At 48.4% G+C, this 17,500-nt stretch overlaps 1 protein-coding gene across 1 annotated transcript in view; it reads right to left on the reverse strand.

The window, feature by feature from the left end:
- Nucleotides 1-10,094, reverse strand: part of mylka (myosin, light chain kinase a) — a 48,772-nt gene extending 38,678 nt beyond the window's left edge. Inside the window, exons 1-10 of the mRNA XM_070837579.1 lie at nucleotides 9,936-10,094; nucleotides 8,876-9,083; nucleotides 8,347-8,392; nucleotides 7,992-8,151; nucleotides 6,969-7,134; nucleotides 6,858-6,879; nucleotides 6,222-6,375; nucleotides 5,472-5,548; nucleotides 2,819-2,919; nucleotides 2,516-2,725 (exon numbers count right to left, since the gene is read on the reverse strand). Coding sequence (XP_070693680.1) covers nucleotides 2,516-2,725; nucleotides 2,819-2,919; nucleotides 5,472-5,548; nucleotides 6,222-6,375; nucleotides 6,858-6,879; nucleotides 6,969-7,134; nucleotides 7,992-8,151; nucleotides 8,347-8,392; nucleotides 8,876-9,083; nucleotides 9,936-10,094 — 1,303 coding nt within the window. The remainder of the gene's footprint in view (nucleotides 1-2,515; nucleotides 2,726-2,818; nucleotides 2,920-5,471; nucleotides 5,549-6,221; nucleotides 6,376-6,857; nucleotides 6,880-6,968; nucleotides 7,135-7,991; nucleotides 8,152-8,346; nucleotides 8,393-8,875; nucleotides 9,084-9,935) is intronic.
- Nucleotides 10,095-17,500: the final 7,406 nt, after the last annotated feature.

Here is a 17,500-nt window from a genome sequence, read left to right on the forward strand (position 1 = left end):
GTGTGACGTTGGTGTGACGCTGGTGTGACGCTGGTGTGACGTTGGTGTGACGTTGGTGTGACGCTGGTGTGACGTTGGTGTGACGTTGGTGTGACGCTGGTGTGACGCTGGTGTGACGCTGGTGTGACGCTGGTGTGACGTTGATGTGACGATGCCGTGACGCTGGTGTGACGTTGATGTGACGATGCCGTGACGATGCCGTGACGTTGGTGTGACGTTGATGTGACGATGCCGTGACGTTGGTGTGACGTTGGTGTGACGTTGGTGTGACGTTGGTGTGACGATGCCGTGACGATGCCGTGACGTTGGTGTGACGTTGGTGTGACGCTGGTGTGACGATGATGTGACGATGATGTGACGTTGATGTGACGATGCCGTGACGATGCCGTGACGATGCCGTGACGTTGGTGTGACGCTGGTGTGACGCTGGTGTGACGCTGGTGTGACGTTGATGTGACGATGCCGTGACGCTGGTGTGACGTTGATGTGACGATGCCGTGACGTTGGTGTGACGTTGATGTGACGATGCCGTGACGTTGGTGTGACGTTGGTGTGACGTTGGTGTGACGTTGATGTGACGATGCCGTGACGTTGGTGTGACGTTGGTGTGACGTTGGTGTGACGTTGGTGTGACGTTGGTGTGACGCTGGTGTGACGCTGGTGTGACGCTGGTGTGACGCTGGTGTGACGTTGATGTGACGATGCCGTGACGCTGGTGTGACGTTGATGTGACGATGCCGTGACGTTGGTGTGACGTTGATGTGACGATGCCGTGACGTTGGTGTGACGTTGGTGTGACGTTGGTGTGACGTTGGTGTGACGATGCCGTGACGTTGGTGTGACGTTGGTGTGACGTTGGTGTGACGCTGGTGTGACGCTGGTGTGACGATGCCGTGACGTTGGTGTGACGTTGGTGTGACGTTGGTGTGACGCTGGTGTGGCGCTGGTGTGACGATGCCGTGACGATGCCGTGACGTTGGTGTGACGCTGGTGTGACGCTGGTGTGACGCTGGTGTGACGCTGGTGTGACGTTGATGTGACGATGCCGTGACGTTGGTGTGACGCTGGTGTGACGCTGGTGTGACGCTGGTGTGACGCTGGTGTGACGTTGATGTGACGTTGATGTGACGATGCCGTGACGTTGGTGTGACGTTGATGTGACGCTGGTGTGACGTTGATGTGACGATGCCGTGACGTTGGTGTGACGTTGATGTGACGCTGGTGTGACGATGATGTGACGATGATGTGACGTTGATGTGACGATGCCGTGACGATGCCGTGACGATGCCGTGACGATGCCGTGACGTTGGTGTGACGCTGGTGTGACGCTGGTGTGACGCTGGTGTGACGCTGGTGTGACGTTGATGTGACGATGCCGTGACGCTGGTGTGACGTTGATGTGACGATGCCGTGACGTTGGTGTGACGTTGATGTGACGCTGGTGTGACGCTGGTGTGACGTTGATGTGACGATGCCGTGACGTTGGTGTGACGTTGGTGTGACGCTGGTGTGACGATGATGTGACGATGATGTGACGTTGATGTGACGATGCCGTGACGATGCCGTGACGTTGGTGTGACGATGCCGTGACGTTGGTGTGACGTTGGTGTGACGCTGGTGTGACGATGATGTGACGATGATGTGACGTTGATGTGACGATGCCGTGACGATGCCGTGACGTTGGTGTGACGTTGGTGTGACGCTGGTGTGACGATGCCGTGACGATGCCGTGACGATGCCGTGACGTTGGTGTGACGATGCCGTGACGATGCCGTGACGATGCTGTGATGATGCCGTGACGATGCTGTGATGATGCCGTGACGATGCTGTGACGATGCCGTGACGATGCTGTGATGATGCCGTGACGATGATGTGATGATGCTGTGTTCCTCGGTGTGTTCACTGCTGTGTGTTTCTCTAGAGGCAGGAACATGAGATCAGTGAATGATCTGCCGCCACCTGCTGCACATTTACCCTCAACACACCCTGACCGTCACAGCTGGAACACTAACCGTACAGTCTGGAGCGGGTCCTTTACAGACACCAGACATGTAATCAGTGAATGTGCTGTGTGATCTGGACCACAGTCACAGGGGGGGTCCTGTGCACACAGGTTACTTAACATACGCCCACATAACATCTGCTAATGTTACGTCGCTGCTAACTTAATTCTTGATGGGTGATGTCTCCTCCCCCTAACAACTCAAACCTGGAACCAAAAGTTAAAGCACTGAAAGTCATCAGATAAGATGTGAACCTTCAGTAATAATGAAGCATAGAAGAAGAAAAAGCTCTCACCAAACTACATTCAAGTTTTTCATGATTTTACTTTATCAGCTCCCTCATTCATCTGTCAGTTATTACTGGTACTGTTACACAGGTTAATTAGTGAGTAGGCAGACAGGCAGACAGACAGACAGACAGGCAGGCAGACAGACAGACAGACAGACAGGCAGGCAGGCAGGCAGACAGACAGGCAGGCAGGCAGACAGACAGACAGACAGACAGGTCTCACCATGTACGATGAGCATCCATGTTGAAGAGTCCACGGTCAGCCCTTCGGTGGTGATCAGCTGACACCGGTAGCGTCCCTGGTCCTCCCGTCTCACTCTCTCCATGGTGAGAGTCAGACGCGTACCGTCCCGTCTCTGCTGCGGACCCGGTCCCGTCCTCATCGCCCCACCGTCCTTAAGCCACGTAACCATGGCAACGGCAACAGATGAGACTAAGAGCGGGTGAGAGGGGAGACCAGCATGCTGAAGGTTAAAGAGACGACATTGACGGCGGCGCTGTGGCTCCTCGTGGTGTGCTCTCTCACCTTGGCAGGTGAAGGTCACCTGTGCTCCCTCTGTGGCCTCCTGGTCCAGAGGAACGGCCTCGAAGCGCAGGTCTGACCCCACCACCGATCTCCTCACAGCCCTGAAACACACAGATAAAACTAAGAAGAAGAAAGAAGAAAGCTGAGTGACGTTAGCTGGTGTGCTAACCATAGGCCCATTAAGCCCCTGGACTTCACTGCTAATTAACATCTATTAGCTAGAAACAGAAGTTAGCAAATGTAACTTGACTGAACTAACTGGTGACTAAAGGCGTCCTTGTAACATTAACCAGAGTAACCTTAGCCAGAGTAACATTAGCCAGAGTAACTTTAGCCAGAGTAACATTAGCCAGAGTAACTTTAGCCAGAGTAACCTTAGCCAGAGTAACATTAGCCAGAGTAACATTAGCCAGAGTAACTTTAGCCAGAGTAACTTTAGCCAGAGTAACCTTAGCCAGAGTAACTTTAGCCAGAGTAACATTAGCCAGAGTAACCTTAGCCAGAGTAACATTAGCCAGAGTAACATTAGCCAGAGTAACTTTAGCCAGAGTAACATTAGCCAGAGTAACCTTAGCCAGAGTAACTTTAGCCAGAGTAACATTAACCAGAGTAACATTAGCCAGAGTAACCTTAGCCAGAGTAACATTAGCCAGAGTAACTTTAGCCAGAGTAACCTTAGCCAGAGTAACATTAGCCAGAGTAACTTTAGCCAGAGTAACTTTAGCCAGAGTAACATTAGCCAGAGTAACCTTAGCCAGAGTAACATTAGCCAGAGTAACCTTAGCCAGAGTAACTTTAGCCAGAGTAACATTAACCAGAGTAACATTAGCCAGAGTAACCTTAGCCAGAGTAACATTAGCCAGAGTAACTTTAGCCAGAGTAACCTTAGCCAGAGTAACAGTAGCCAGAGTAACAGTAGCCAGAGTAACCTTAGCCAGAGTAACCTTAGCCAGAGTAACAGTAGCCAGAGTAACCTTAGCCAGAGTAACAGTAGCCAGAGTAACCTTAGCCAGAGTAACAGTAGCCAGAGTAACATTAGCCAGAGTAACCTTAGCCAGAGTAACAGTAGCCAGAGTAACCTTAGCCAGAGTAACAGTAGCCAGAGTAACAGTAGCCAGAGTAACCTTAGCCAGAGTAACCTTAGCCAGAGTAACAGTAGCCAGAGTAACCTTAGCCAGAGTAACATTAGCCAGAGTAACCTTAGCCAGAGTAACTTTAGCCAGAGTAACTTTAGCCAGAGTAACATTAGCCAGAGTAACCTTAGCCAGAGTAACATTAGCCAGAGTAACCTTAGCCAGAGTAACAGTAGCCAGAGTAACATTAGCCAGAGTAACATTAGCCAGAGTAACATTAGCCAGAGTAACTTTAGCCAGAGTAACCTTAGCCAGAGTAACAGTAGCCAGAGTAACCTTAGCCAGAGTAACTTTAGCCAGAGTAACTTTAGCCAGAGTAACATTAGCCAGAGTAACCTTAGCCAGAGTAACATTAGCCAGAGTAACCTTAGCCAGAGTAACTTTAGCCAGAGTAACATTAACCAGAGTAACATTAGCCAGAGTAACCTTAGCCAGAGTAACATTAGCCAGAGTAACTTTAGCCAGAGTAACCTTAGCCAGAGTAACAGTAGCCAGAGTAACAGTAGCCAGAGTAACCTTAGCCAGAGTAACAGTAGCCAGAGTAACCTTAGCCAGAGTAACCTTAGCCAGAGTAACAGTAGCCAGAGTAACATTAGCCAGAGTAACCTTAGCCAGAGTAACAGTAGCCAGAGTAACAGTAGCCAGAGTAACCTTAGCCAGAGTAACATTAGCCAGAGTAACCTTAGCCAGAGTAACTTTAGCCAGAGTAACTTTAGCCAGAGTAACATTAGCCAGAGTAACATTAGCCAGAGTAACCTTAGCCAGAGTAACATTAGCCAGAGTAACCTTAGCCAGAGTAACAGTAGCCAGAGTAACATTAGCCAGAGTAACTTTAGCCAGAGTAACATTAGCCAGAGTAACTTTAGCCAGAGTAACCTTAGCCAGAGTAACAGTAGCCAGAGTAACCTTAGCCAGAGTAACATTAGCCAGAGTAACCTTAGCCAGAGTAACCTTAGCCAGAGTAACCTTAGCCAGAGTAACAGTAGCCAGAGTAACCTTAGCCAGAGTAACCTTAGCCAGAGTAACTTTAGCCAGAGTAACTTTAGCCAGAGTAACATTAGCCAGAGTAACCTTAGCCAGAGTAACCTTAGCCAGAGTAACTTTAGCCAGAGTAACATTAGCCAGAGTAACCTTAGCCAGAGTAACAGTAGCCAGAGTAACTTTAGCCAGAGTAACCTTAGCCAGAGTAACATTAGCCAGAGTAACCTTAGCCAGAGTAACAGTAGCCAGAGTAACTTTAGCCAGAGTAACTTTAGCCAGAGTAACATTAGCCAGAGTAACATTAGCCAGAGTAACCTTAGCCAGAGTAACAGTAGCCAGAGTAACTTTAGCCAGAGTAACCTTAGCCAGAGTAACATTAGCCAGAGTAACTTTAGCCAGAGTAACATTAGCCAGAGTAACATTAGCCAGAGTAACATTAGCCAGAGTAACCTTAGCCAGAGTAACAGTAGCCAGAGTAACTTTAGCCAGAGTAACTTTAGCCAGAGTAACATTAGCCAGAGTAACAGGTTGATCTCTACCTGTTGCTGTCTGAGCTGCTTGCTGGCTGCTGGACTGAACCGGTCTGAACTGGAACAGGACTGGAGACTGACTGGACCTGCAGACGGACAGACAGACAGGCAGACAGAGCACCTGTTCTAGGTGGAACAGAATATCAGGGCAGGTTTTTATCAAACCTCTGCTTTAGTTCCTACTAGTACAGCCGACAGATTACTGCTGATCTGATCGATCTGGACTTCAGACCTACAGGACCTTTACAGGATCTTTACAGGGGCAGTCTGCAGACCTTCAGGACCTTTACAGGGGCAGTCTGCAGACCTTCAGGACCTTTACAGGACCTTTACAGGGGCAGTCTGCAGATCTACAGGACCTTTACAGGACCTTTACAGGACCTTTACAGGACCTTTACAGGGGCAGTCTGCAGACCTACAGGACCTTTACAGGACCTTTACAGGGGCAGTCTGCAGACCTACAGGACCTTTACAGGACCTTTACAGGGGCAGTCTGAATGTGGTGGTGCAGTGCTGCTGTGTGGGAGATGAAGGATAAAGAGGACAAACTGGTCATACTAGAAAAAGCAAAGAGAGCGCTAACCCTCGTCAGCCACCATAGGGAGCAGACCGCTGGGGGTCACTACATGCTACAGACTGGTCCTTTAAGCAGGTTAGACCAACAGACAGCGGCTGTGACCTGAGTCCAGCTCTTCATCTAGATTCTGTATATTTCACAAGTGGCTTCAACATGTTTATCTACAGGTTTGGTTTTCTGACCTGAGCAGCTGCAGCTCTCCTCTCAGCCACCAGGGGGGGCTGCACAGGCGGTCTGCCCCTCCAGGAGGCTACCTGTCCACACTGAGACCGGCTGCTGGGTCTGGGCTGCTGTGGGCCCCTGGTGTGGGGGGTCTCTGCCGGGTGGACGGGGGTCCTGCAGGAGCAGAAAGGATGTTTGGTCTTTATTCTGTTCTATTATCATTTTACTGTCGTTCACTCCAGTGTTTGTATCTAATCATTTTTGTGGCCGTCTTTTGGGAGACAATAAAAGCTGTGACCCTCCAGACCAATCAGTGATCGATCACTGATCTCTGACTGACTCTCAGGGTCACAAGCAGCAGAGTTAGAAGTCTGGAGGGCAGATGTGTGATTGCAGTCCGGATGTGGTCTGATGACGTGTTTGTTCAGAGCGACTAAAAACTAGAAGGTGAACAAACATAATCAATAATATCAATAATATCAATCCAATGTCACCGTGCTGTTTTACGGTCTAACGTGCTGTGTGAAGCTGCGGCTCATGTTTCTCATGTCTGCTCTTCCTGCTCTGGTTTGGGCCTACTTGTAACAGATAATAACTTTATTTAAACCTCATGCAGAGACGAGCCGAGTGGCTTCCCGCCTCAGTGAGTGACTCACCTGGAGGAGACGTCAGGAGCACCTGGTGGAGAAAACCTCATTAGCATGTTTCAGCTCTTCAGAAGAAGTGATGACATAAAAACCATCCTGAGCTCTGATTGGTCGTCTCACCCTGGACGTGGAGCGCCGCGGTGGCGGTTGCTGTTCCGGCGCTGTTGGTGACCAAACACTTGTAACTTCCTGCATCCTCCACACACACTTCCTGAATCTCCAGGAAGTGTAGACCTGAGCGCTCATACACGCTGACCCGCCCACCAGACTGAAGCTCCGCCTCCCCCTGAGCCACAGAGACGATGATGTCATCAGTCGGTTATGTGTAAAGTTTCTTAAACAATGTGGAGATAAACTGATCGATCGAGGACTCTGCTCCGCCCCCAAACCCCCATCACTCTCCAGGTATTTGACACTACAGTTCCCATGATGTTTTGGGGGATGTAAACAGGAAGTATAATATTCAGGACATTTATTCTCATCCCTTCATCACGAGGCCCCCGAACACCCTCCTCCTCCAACGTCTTCCTGTTCACAGCTAAACTATCCATTTTTACATTATTAAAGGAGCACTCTGGTGTTTTTCTGTCCACATCCTGGTGTGTGAGTGACTGGTAGGTAGTAAAAGTGTTGGAACTGGTCCAGTAGATCACCTCAGCCAGCAGACACCAAACGGGCTGCAATGGCTGCAACGTGATCCTTTGGGACAACTGCACCTGATCACAGTAGGTCCACTAAAAGAGCTTGTTTGATCCACTGACAGGCTCAGAGTGTTATTCTAAGTGTGTGACAGCATCATGGAAAGGATCCCTACAGAGAGAGACCTGGAAGATCCTTTTGGTTTAACCACAAACAGCACACACACCAGACTACATTCACTAAAACGAGAGTCCGCCAACTAAAACCACACTAACACTAATACTGGAGTTCTCCTGTAACCAGGTCCAGCTTCACTGGTCCAGTCCATCAGCTGGAGCGATCAATAACGAGGGCTGGTAGCTGAACTAAAGGCTGTTGGCACTTTTTAATGGGCTGATGAAATGTTAATGAATGTGGCGTCCATCAGGGCTGTGGTCTCGGCCCCCTGCTCCTGTACAAGGACAATCACTTCCAAGTTATTAAACCAGGTAAGCTTCCTCCCACCTTGTACCATGTGACCCGGGGCTGTGGGCGTCCTGTCGTCTTGGCGGAGAACTTCCCCGTCTGTCCCAGCTTGGCAAACACTCGGCTCGGTTTAGTGATGAACTTTGGCGGACTCTCGCCCCAGATACTGGACCTGTTCTCCATCGATGCAGAGCAACACCTGGAATTATGGGAAATGGAGTTCTGCATAAATGTATTCCTCTTACATCCTGGTTGCAGACATGCTGCCTTTAAGAGGTTAGCTTTTCAGCTTGTCCGTCCATCCTCTCATTACCCAGAATGCTGTCTGAGCAGGTGCAAAAACGAATGTGACCTCAGCACCAAAATGGCTGAAGAAGAAGGAGGAGGAGCTCACCCTGTTCTCATGGAGGATGGGAGGCCATATTTCTTCCCTGAACTCTCTGCAGGAGGAAGAAGAGGAGAACATCAGAGAGGACAGTTAGGAACAATGTTTGAATTAAAAACTTTATTTGTACATCAGCTGAACTAGACGGACACACTAAGACGGGATTTAAAGATGTCACAGCACAAATGAGAATAAGGGCTTCCAAATGTATTTTAATGAGACACATCAGCAGTAGTATCAGTAGTATTCTCAGTAGTATCTGTAGTGTTCTCAGTAGTGTTCTCAGTAGTATCTGTAGTGTTCTCAGTAGTGTTCTCAGTAGTATCAGTAGTATTCTCAGTAGTATCTGTAGTGTTCTCAGTAGTGTTCTCAGTAGTATCTGTAGTGTTCTCAGTAGTATTGGTAGTGTTCTCAGTAGTATCGGTAGTGTTCTCAGTAGTATCAGTAGTGTTCTCAGTAGTATCTGTAGTATTCTCAGTAGTATCGGTAGTATTCTCAGTAGTATCAGTAGCAGAGGTAGTACTGCAGGTGTTCAGACCTTGCAGAAGGATCTCCACGGTAACCTGCCGGCTCCCCGCCTCATTGGTTGCCTGACAGGTGTACCGGCCCAGGTCTTCCTCGGTGACTCCACCCACCACCAGGCTGAAGGTGCCCCGCCCACCCTGGTCCACGAAGCAACGCTCTTCACCAATCACAGCCCTCCCCTCTCTGTACCATGTGATCTGAGGTTCAGGATGACCTCGCACCTGTAAAACATAATCTTCACCATCACCACCATCATCATCATCACCATCACCACCATCATCATCACCATCACCACCATCATCACCATCATCATCATCACCACCATCACCACCATCATCATCATCACCATCACCACCATCATCATCATCATCATCACCATCACCACCATCATCATCATCACCATCACCACCATCATCATCATCATCTTCATCATCATCACCATCACCACCATCACCACCATCATCATCATCACCATCACCACCATCACCACCATCATCATCATCACCATCACCACCATCATCACCATCATCATCATCACCACCATCACCACCATCATCATCATCACCATCACCACCATCATCATCATCATCATCACCATCACCACCATCATCATCATCACCATCACCACCATCATCATCATCATCTTCATCATCATCACCATCACCACCATCACCATCACCACCATCATCACCATCACCATCACCACCATCACCACCATCATCATCATCACCATCACCACCATCATCATCATCATCATCACCATCACCACCATCATCATCATCACCATCACCACCATCATCGCCATCACCATCATCATCATCTCCACCACCACCATCATCGCCATCATCATCATCACCATCACCACCATCATCATCATCACCATCACCATCACCACCATCATCGCCATCATCATCATCACCATCACCACCATCACCATCATCACCATCACCACCATCATCATCATCATCATCACCATCACCACCATCACCATCATCACCATCACCACCATCATCATCATCATCATCACCATCATCAACCGGGACCTCCTGCTGGAGGACCAGACGGTGACCCACCTTCCCCTCCAGTCGGGCGTCCCCCCCCAGGGCCACCCGGGCGTTGCGTGGAGGGAGGATGAAGGCTGGAGGCTCGTTGCCACGGGAACTGCATCCCATTGACGGGCCTGTTGCCTTGGAGACGGTGAAGGAGGCCGAAGCCGAGCGAACGTCAGTCATCCTGCTGCCAGAGAACAGATACAATCAATAATCAATACAATACAATCAGTAGCACAAGTCACAGAGAAGACTCACTTCTGATTGATCACCTGATCGGTGTGTGTGTGTGTGTGAGTGTGTGTGAGTGTGTGTGTGTGTGTGTGTGAGTGTGTGTGTGTGTGTGTGTGTGAGTGTGTGTGTGTGTGTGTGTGTGTGTGAGTGTGTGTGTGTGTGTGTCTGTGTGTGTCTGTGTGAGTGTGTGTGTGTTACTGTGTGTTACTGTGTGTTACTGTGTGTGTGTGTGTGTGTGTGTGTGTGTGTGTGAGTGTGTGTGTGTGTGTGTGTGTGTGTGTGTCTGTGTGTGTCTGTGTGTGTGTGTGTGTGTGTGTGTGTGTGAGTGTGTGTGTCTGTGTGTGTGTGTGTGTGTGTGAGTGTGTGTGTCTGTGTGTGTGTGAGTGTGTGTGTCTGTGTGTGTGTGTCTGTGTGTGTGTGTGTGTGTGTGTGTGTGTGTCTGTGTGTGTGTTCAGAGGATAAAAACATCATGTGACTCATTTCACATGTTTGACCAAATATGGAAGAAAAAACTTTTCTGTTTCTGCTCAAAGACGCTCTGTATGTTCTCTGTATGTTCTCTGTATGATCTCTGTATGATCTCTGTATGTTCTCTGTATGATCTCTGTATGTTCTCTGTATGTTCTCTGTATGATCTCTGTATGATCTCTGTATGTTCTCTGTATGATCTCTGTATGTTCTCTGTATGTTCTCTGTATGTTCTCTGTATGATCTCTGTATGATCTCTGTATGTTCTCTGTATGATCTCTGTATGTTCTCTGTATGTTCTCTGTATGATCTCTGTATGTTCTCTGTATGATCTCTGTATGTTCTCTCTATGTTCTCTGTATGATCTCTGTATGTTCTCTGTATGTTCTCTGTATGATCTCTGTATGTTCTCTCTATGTTCTCTGTATGATCTCTGTATGTTCTCTCTATGTTCTCTGTATGTTCTCTGTATGTTCTCTGTATGATCTCTGTATGATCTCTGTATGTTCTCTGTATGTTCTCTGTATGATCTCTGTATGTTCTCTGTATGATCTCTGTATGATCTCTGTATGTTCTCTGTATGTTCTCTGTATGATCTCTGTATGTTCTCTGTATGATCTCTGTATGATCACTGTATGTTCTCTGTATGATCTCTGTATGATCTCTATGTGTTCTCTGTATGATCTCTGTATGTTCTCTCTGTGTTCTCTGTATGTTCTCTCTGTGTTCTCTGTATGATCTCTCTGTGTTCTCTGTATGTTCTCTGTATGTTCTCTCTGTGTTCTCTGTATGTTCTCTCTGTGTTCTCTGTATGTTCTCTCTGTGTTCTCTGTATGATCTCTCTGTGTTCTCTGTGTGTTCTCTGTATGTTCTCTCTGTGTTCTCTGTATGTTCTCTCTGTGTTCTCTGTATGTTCTCTCTGTGTTCTCTGTATGATCTCTATGTGTTCTCTGTGTGTATTATTATATTTTATTCTATTCTATTATACCATTAGCCTCCTTTAGACGTTAGCGGCGCTAACAGACGCTAGCGGTGCTAACAGACGTTAGCGGCGCTAACAGACGTTAGCGGCGCTAACAGACGCTAGCGGTGCTAACTCTAGCAGTGATGTTCCCTGTTTATCAGTAAAGTCAGTAAGTACATTTACTCAAGTGCTGCACTCAGACCTGAGGTACTGGGACTGTGTAGTGAGAGTACTTCTACCTCAGGACCAGGGGGAGTACTGGGTCTGGCCCCCAGTCAGTCCAGTCAGTGCTGGAGACAGAGGCCAGGGTCACACACACACACACACACACACACACACACACACACAAACACAGTAACACACACACACACACACACACACACACACACACACACACACACACACACACACAGTAACACACAGTAACACACACACACACACACACACACACACACACAGTAACACACACACACACACACACACACACACACAGTAGCACACACACACACACACACACACACACACACACACACACACACAGTAACACACACACACACACACACACACACACAGTAACACACAGTAACACACACACACACACACACACACAGTAGCACACACACACACACACACACACACACACACACACACACACACACAGTAACACACACACACACACACACACACACACAGTAACACACAGTAACACACACACACACACACACACACAGTAACACACACACACACACACACACACAGTAGCACACACACACACACACACACACACACACACAGTAACGCACACACACACACACACACACACACTCACACACACAGTAACACTCACACACACACACACACACAGTAACGCACACACACACACACACACACAGTAGCACACACACACACACACACACACACACACACACACACACACACAGTAACGCACACACACACACACACACACACACAGTAGCACACACACACACACACACACACACACACACACACACACACACAGTAACACTCACACACACACACACACACACACAGTAGCACACACACACACACACACACACACACACACACACACACACAAACGTCGCCTCCTTCGCTCTCACACTGATCCTGTCAGAGAGGAAGAGGAGCAGGTTTCTTCTTCATATGTTTTAATCTGAGAGAAGCTAGTTATGGAAAGGGTCACTCCCCTTTTTCTACCCATGATCCTCTGTGTCCACATCCCGGTGTCTGAGTGACTGGTAGGTAGTAAAAGTGTTGGAACTGGTCCAGTAGATCACCTCAGCCAGCAGACACCAAACGGGCTGCAATGGCTGCAACGTGATCCTTTGGGACAACTGCACCTGATCACAGTAGGTCCACTAAAAGAGCTTGTTTGATCCACTGACAGGCTCAGAGTGTTATTCTAAGTGTGTGACAGCATCATGGAAAGGATCCCTACAGAGAGAGACCTGGAAGATCCTTTTGGTTTAACCACAAACAGCACACACACCAGACTACATTCACTAAAACAGGGTTTTTAGAGCTGCTGCTCCATCAGTCAGTGAGTGTGACTTTAAAGAGTCGGTTCACATCTGAACGAAGTCTTTAAAACTCCAATAACACAAACACACTAAGTTGGTTCCCCAGTACGTGGCCAGAACCACTCCTGACCTAAACCTGAGTTTACTTCCATCTTGTCCCCATGAGGAGGGAGCGTCCCCACAACATGACAGTGAGAACAGATAAATGTCCTCACAGCACCAGTAATACGTGGTGTTCATCCATCCATCCTGACGACGGCTGCTGTTTCCCCTCAATGGTCTCATCATGTCGTGTGTTTTTAAAGAGGCATTCTGATATTTTACAGTTTTCTATATAAAGGCTCAATGTCACATTAACACTAACAAACTAACCAATCCAGGCAGCAACTCCTGTTTTCTGGGAGCTCAAATGTCTGTTTTTGTCACTGGAGTCTGGTTCACAGCTGCTGACTGAAAAGCTTCCAGTCATTACAGTACTCTACTGTGTGCTAGTACTTCCTGTTCTTCCTCTACCACTGCTTCTCACGCAGCAGGTCAAAAACAGCATGACATCACGCTAACAGAACGGAGAAATAACAACTGCTTATCTTATCTGACTGTGGAAACAAGATAAGTTTGGTCCAGACCTGTTTCATATGAGTAGAATGTAAATTCAGGCGTCTAGTTTAAGGAGAGCAGCCGTTATATCGCTCTCTGCTAAAGCACCAGACTCCATTCACAAAAGCAGGGATTTTAGCTCCCAGAACACAAGAGCTGGTCTGCTGCCTCCATCAGGGAGTGACTCAGGTGTGTTAAAGGTCAGTTTGGATCCACACAGTAACACACACTAACTAAGTGATGGAGGCAGCAGCTCCTCTTTCTGAGCCCGTCAGCGGCTGAAGGATCTACTGGATCTACTGGATCTACTGGATCTACTGGACTATTTAGACACCAGGTTATGTGCAGACAGGTTTAAACAGTTACCCTTTAATGGACCTCCAGTAATCCCAATAATACAGTAAGTATTTAGAACAGACAGTCGACTCATCACTCCTTCTTTAAATTAAGCTTTTCAAAATAAAACAGGAAGCAGCAGACCTGGCTGATAAACTCAAACATCAGCCTGAAACCTGACAAACTTCAAAGGCAACTTAAAGGAAAACTTCCCATCATGCGCCAGAGTTCATCCACAGGTCGGAGTCTGATTCTGAGCAGATTCCTTCACGCCAGTCAACCGTTTCACAAACATCCTCCGACTCCAGACTCCGTTTCCCACAATCCCCTGCTGAGGCCAGACTTCAGCTGGTTTACAGTGTTTGTGTTGTTATTGATCAGGAGAACGTTGATCAGTCACATCCTGTCTGATCAGATCTTTATTTCCATGACCAAACCAAGAACAAAGCTTCTCTTTAATTAATGAGAGATCATTGATGAGACATCATTGATCTGATCATTGATCAGAGGCTGCAGGACACTTCGGGAACACTTCAGTCATTTCAGTCACAGCTGAACCTCTGAGCCGTTTCAGGTCTGAGCATCTTAAATGAGCAGAAAAATGAATGGAGTCTGGTGCAGCAGGGTCATTCAGCCTCTGAGGACAGAATGAAGTCTGTCACAGTCAAACTTTCCTCTAAAACACACAACTCTGATCGCAGTCTGCTGATTAAACTGATCGATCCGGATCGACCCCCCCCCAACATACGGTCCGTTTTTAACCAAAACAAACTTTCCAACTTTCCTTCAGCCTGAAAAACGTTTGTTAACCGACAAGAAGACGACAGACAGACAGACAGAGAGAGAGACAGACAGACAGACAGACAGACAGACAGACAGACAGACAGAGACAGACAGACAGACAGAGAGAGAGAGAGAGAGAGACAGACAGAGACAGACAGACAGACAGAGAGAGAGACACAGAGAGAGAGACAGACAGACAGACAGAGAGACAGAGAGAGAGACAGACAGACAGACAGACAGAGACAGACAGACAGAGACAGACAGACAGAGACAGAGACAGAGAGAGAGAGAGACAGACAGACAGAGAGACAGACAGACTTACCGATGAGGAGCAGCAGCAGAGCCTCAGTCCTCAGGACCGGAGGAAGGACTGAGTAGGAGGAGGAGGAGGAGGGGGAGGAAGAGGGGGAGGGGGAGGAAGAGGGGGAGGGGGGGGCAGTGATGAATGCAGTGATTCTTCAGGTGAAGCCTCCTCCTCCTCCTCCTCCTCCTCCTCCTCCTCCCTCAGTGAAAACGCTCTGAAAACACGGAGCTGCAGCAGGAGGGACTAACTGACTAGTTAGTTAGTTAACTAGCTAGTTAACTAACTAACTAGCTAGCTAGTTAACTAACTAGCCAACCGACTGACTAGCTAGCTAACTAACTAACTGGCCGACTAGCTAACTGACTAGCACACTAACTAGCTAACAGGAACAGGACTGTGATCAGTGATTTATTTCTGGTGATGCAGCTGATCACATGATCTGTAGTGACATCATATCTCACATCAGAGGCCTTTGCTCTGATTGGTTCTCCTTCTGTGACGATACACAGCTCAGCCAATCACATTCATCCTCATCAGAGACCATCAGGGACCATCAGAGACCGTCAGGACCAGGAGAGACTATCAGAGACCATCAGGGACCATCAGAGACCAAAAGGACCAGGAGAGACTATCAGAGACCACCAGAGACCATCAGGGACCATCAGAGACCGTCTGGACCAGGAGAGACTATCAGAGACCATCAGGGACCATCAGAGATCATCAGGACCAGGAGAGACTATCAGAGACCATCAGAGACCATCAGAGACCGTCTGGACCAGGAGAGACTATCAGAGACCACCAGGGACCACCAGAGACCATCAGGGACCATCAGAGACCACCAGGGACCACCAGACCATCAGGGACCATTAGACCATCAGGGACCATCAGGGACCATCAGGGACCATTAGACCATCAGAGACCATCAGAGACCATCAGAGACCATCAGGGACCATCAGAGACCGTCTGGACCAGGAGAGACTATCAGAGACCACCAGGGACCACCAGAGACCATCAGGGACCACCAGACCATCAGAGACCATCAGGACCAGGAGAGACTATCAGAGACCATCAGGGACCATCAGAGACCATCAGGGACCACCAGAGACCATCAGGGACCATTAGACCATCAGGGACCATCAGGGACCACCAGACCATCAGGGACCATTAGACCATCAGGGACCATCAGGGACCACCAAAGACCATCAGGGACCATCAGGACCAGGAGAGACTATCAGAGACCATCAGGGACCATCAGAGACCATCAGGGACCACCAGAGACCATCAGGGACCATTAGACCATCAGGGACCATCAGGGACCACCAGAGACCATCAGGGACCATCAGAGACCATCAGGGACCACCAGAGACCATCAGGGACCATTAGACCATCAGGGACCATCAGGGACCACCAGACCATCAGGGACCATTAGACCATCAGGGACCATCAGGGACCACCAAAGACCATCAGGGACCACCAGAACTGTCTGTGTGTCAGTCTGTCTGTCTGTGTGTGTGTCAGTGTGTCTGTGTGTCTGTCTGTCTGTGTGTGTGTGTGTGTCTGTGTGTGTGTCTGTGTGTCTGTCAGTGTGTCTGTCAGTGTGTCTGTCTGTGTGTCAGTGTGTCTGTCAGTCTGTCAGTCTGTCTGTGTGTCTGTGTGTCTGTGTGTGTCAGTGTGTCTGTCTGTCTGTCTGTCTGTCTGTCTGTCAGTCTGTCTGTCTGTGTGTCTGTCTGTGTGTCTGTGTGTCAGTCAGTCAGTCAGGTTGTGTTATGTCGCCCCCTGCTGGTTTCAGGTGTATCAGCCCTCCATCCTTTCTGTCAGAGATCCTGCAGCTGTGTCAACAGTCTATTAGAGGATCTTCAGTCAGAACCACAGACGCTGGTGAAGGTTAAACTGATAACATTCTGCTCTAAACACCTTTTCTACCAACATAACTGCTCTGGACAGCATCACTGTGGCCTCCAGCTCCACTGGGAGGAATCTGGGAGTCTTATTGATCAGGATTTGTCCTTTAACTCCACATTAAACAGATTTCTAGAACTGCCTTTTTCCATCTACTAATGTTGTTAAAACCAGGTCCATCCTGTCTGGAGATGATGCAGAAACACTAGTCCACACATGAGTCACTTCCAGGTTGGATTATTTCTGTTCCTTATTATCAGGCTGCCCCAATAAGTCCTTAAAGACTCTCCAGCTGGTCCAGAACGCTGCTGCTCCTGTTCTGACCAGAACTAAGAGAAGAGACCATCTTTCTCCTGTACTGGCTTCTCTTCACTGGCTTCCAGTCAAATCTAGAATAGAGTTTAAAATCCTTCTCCTCACCTCCAAAGCTCTTAATGTTCAGGCTCCATCATCTCTTAAAGAG

The sequence above is a fragment of the Pempheris klunzingeri genome, chromosome 10, assembly GCF_042242105.1.
Source record: "Pempheris klunzingeri isolate RE-2024b chromosome 10, fPemKlu1.hap1, whole genome shotgun sequence".
Lineage (NCBI taxonomy): Eukaryota > Metazoa > Chordata > Actinopteri > Acropomatiformes > Pempheridae > Pempheris > Pempheris klunzingeri.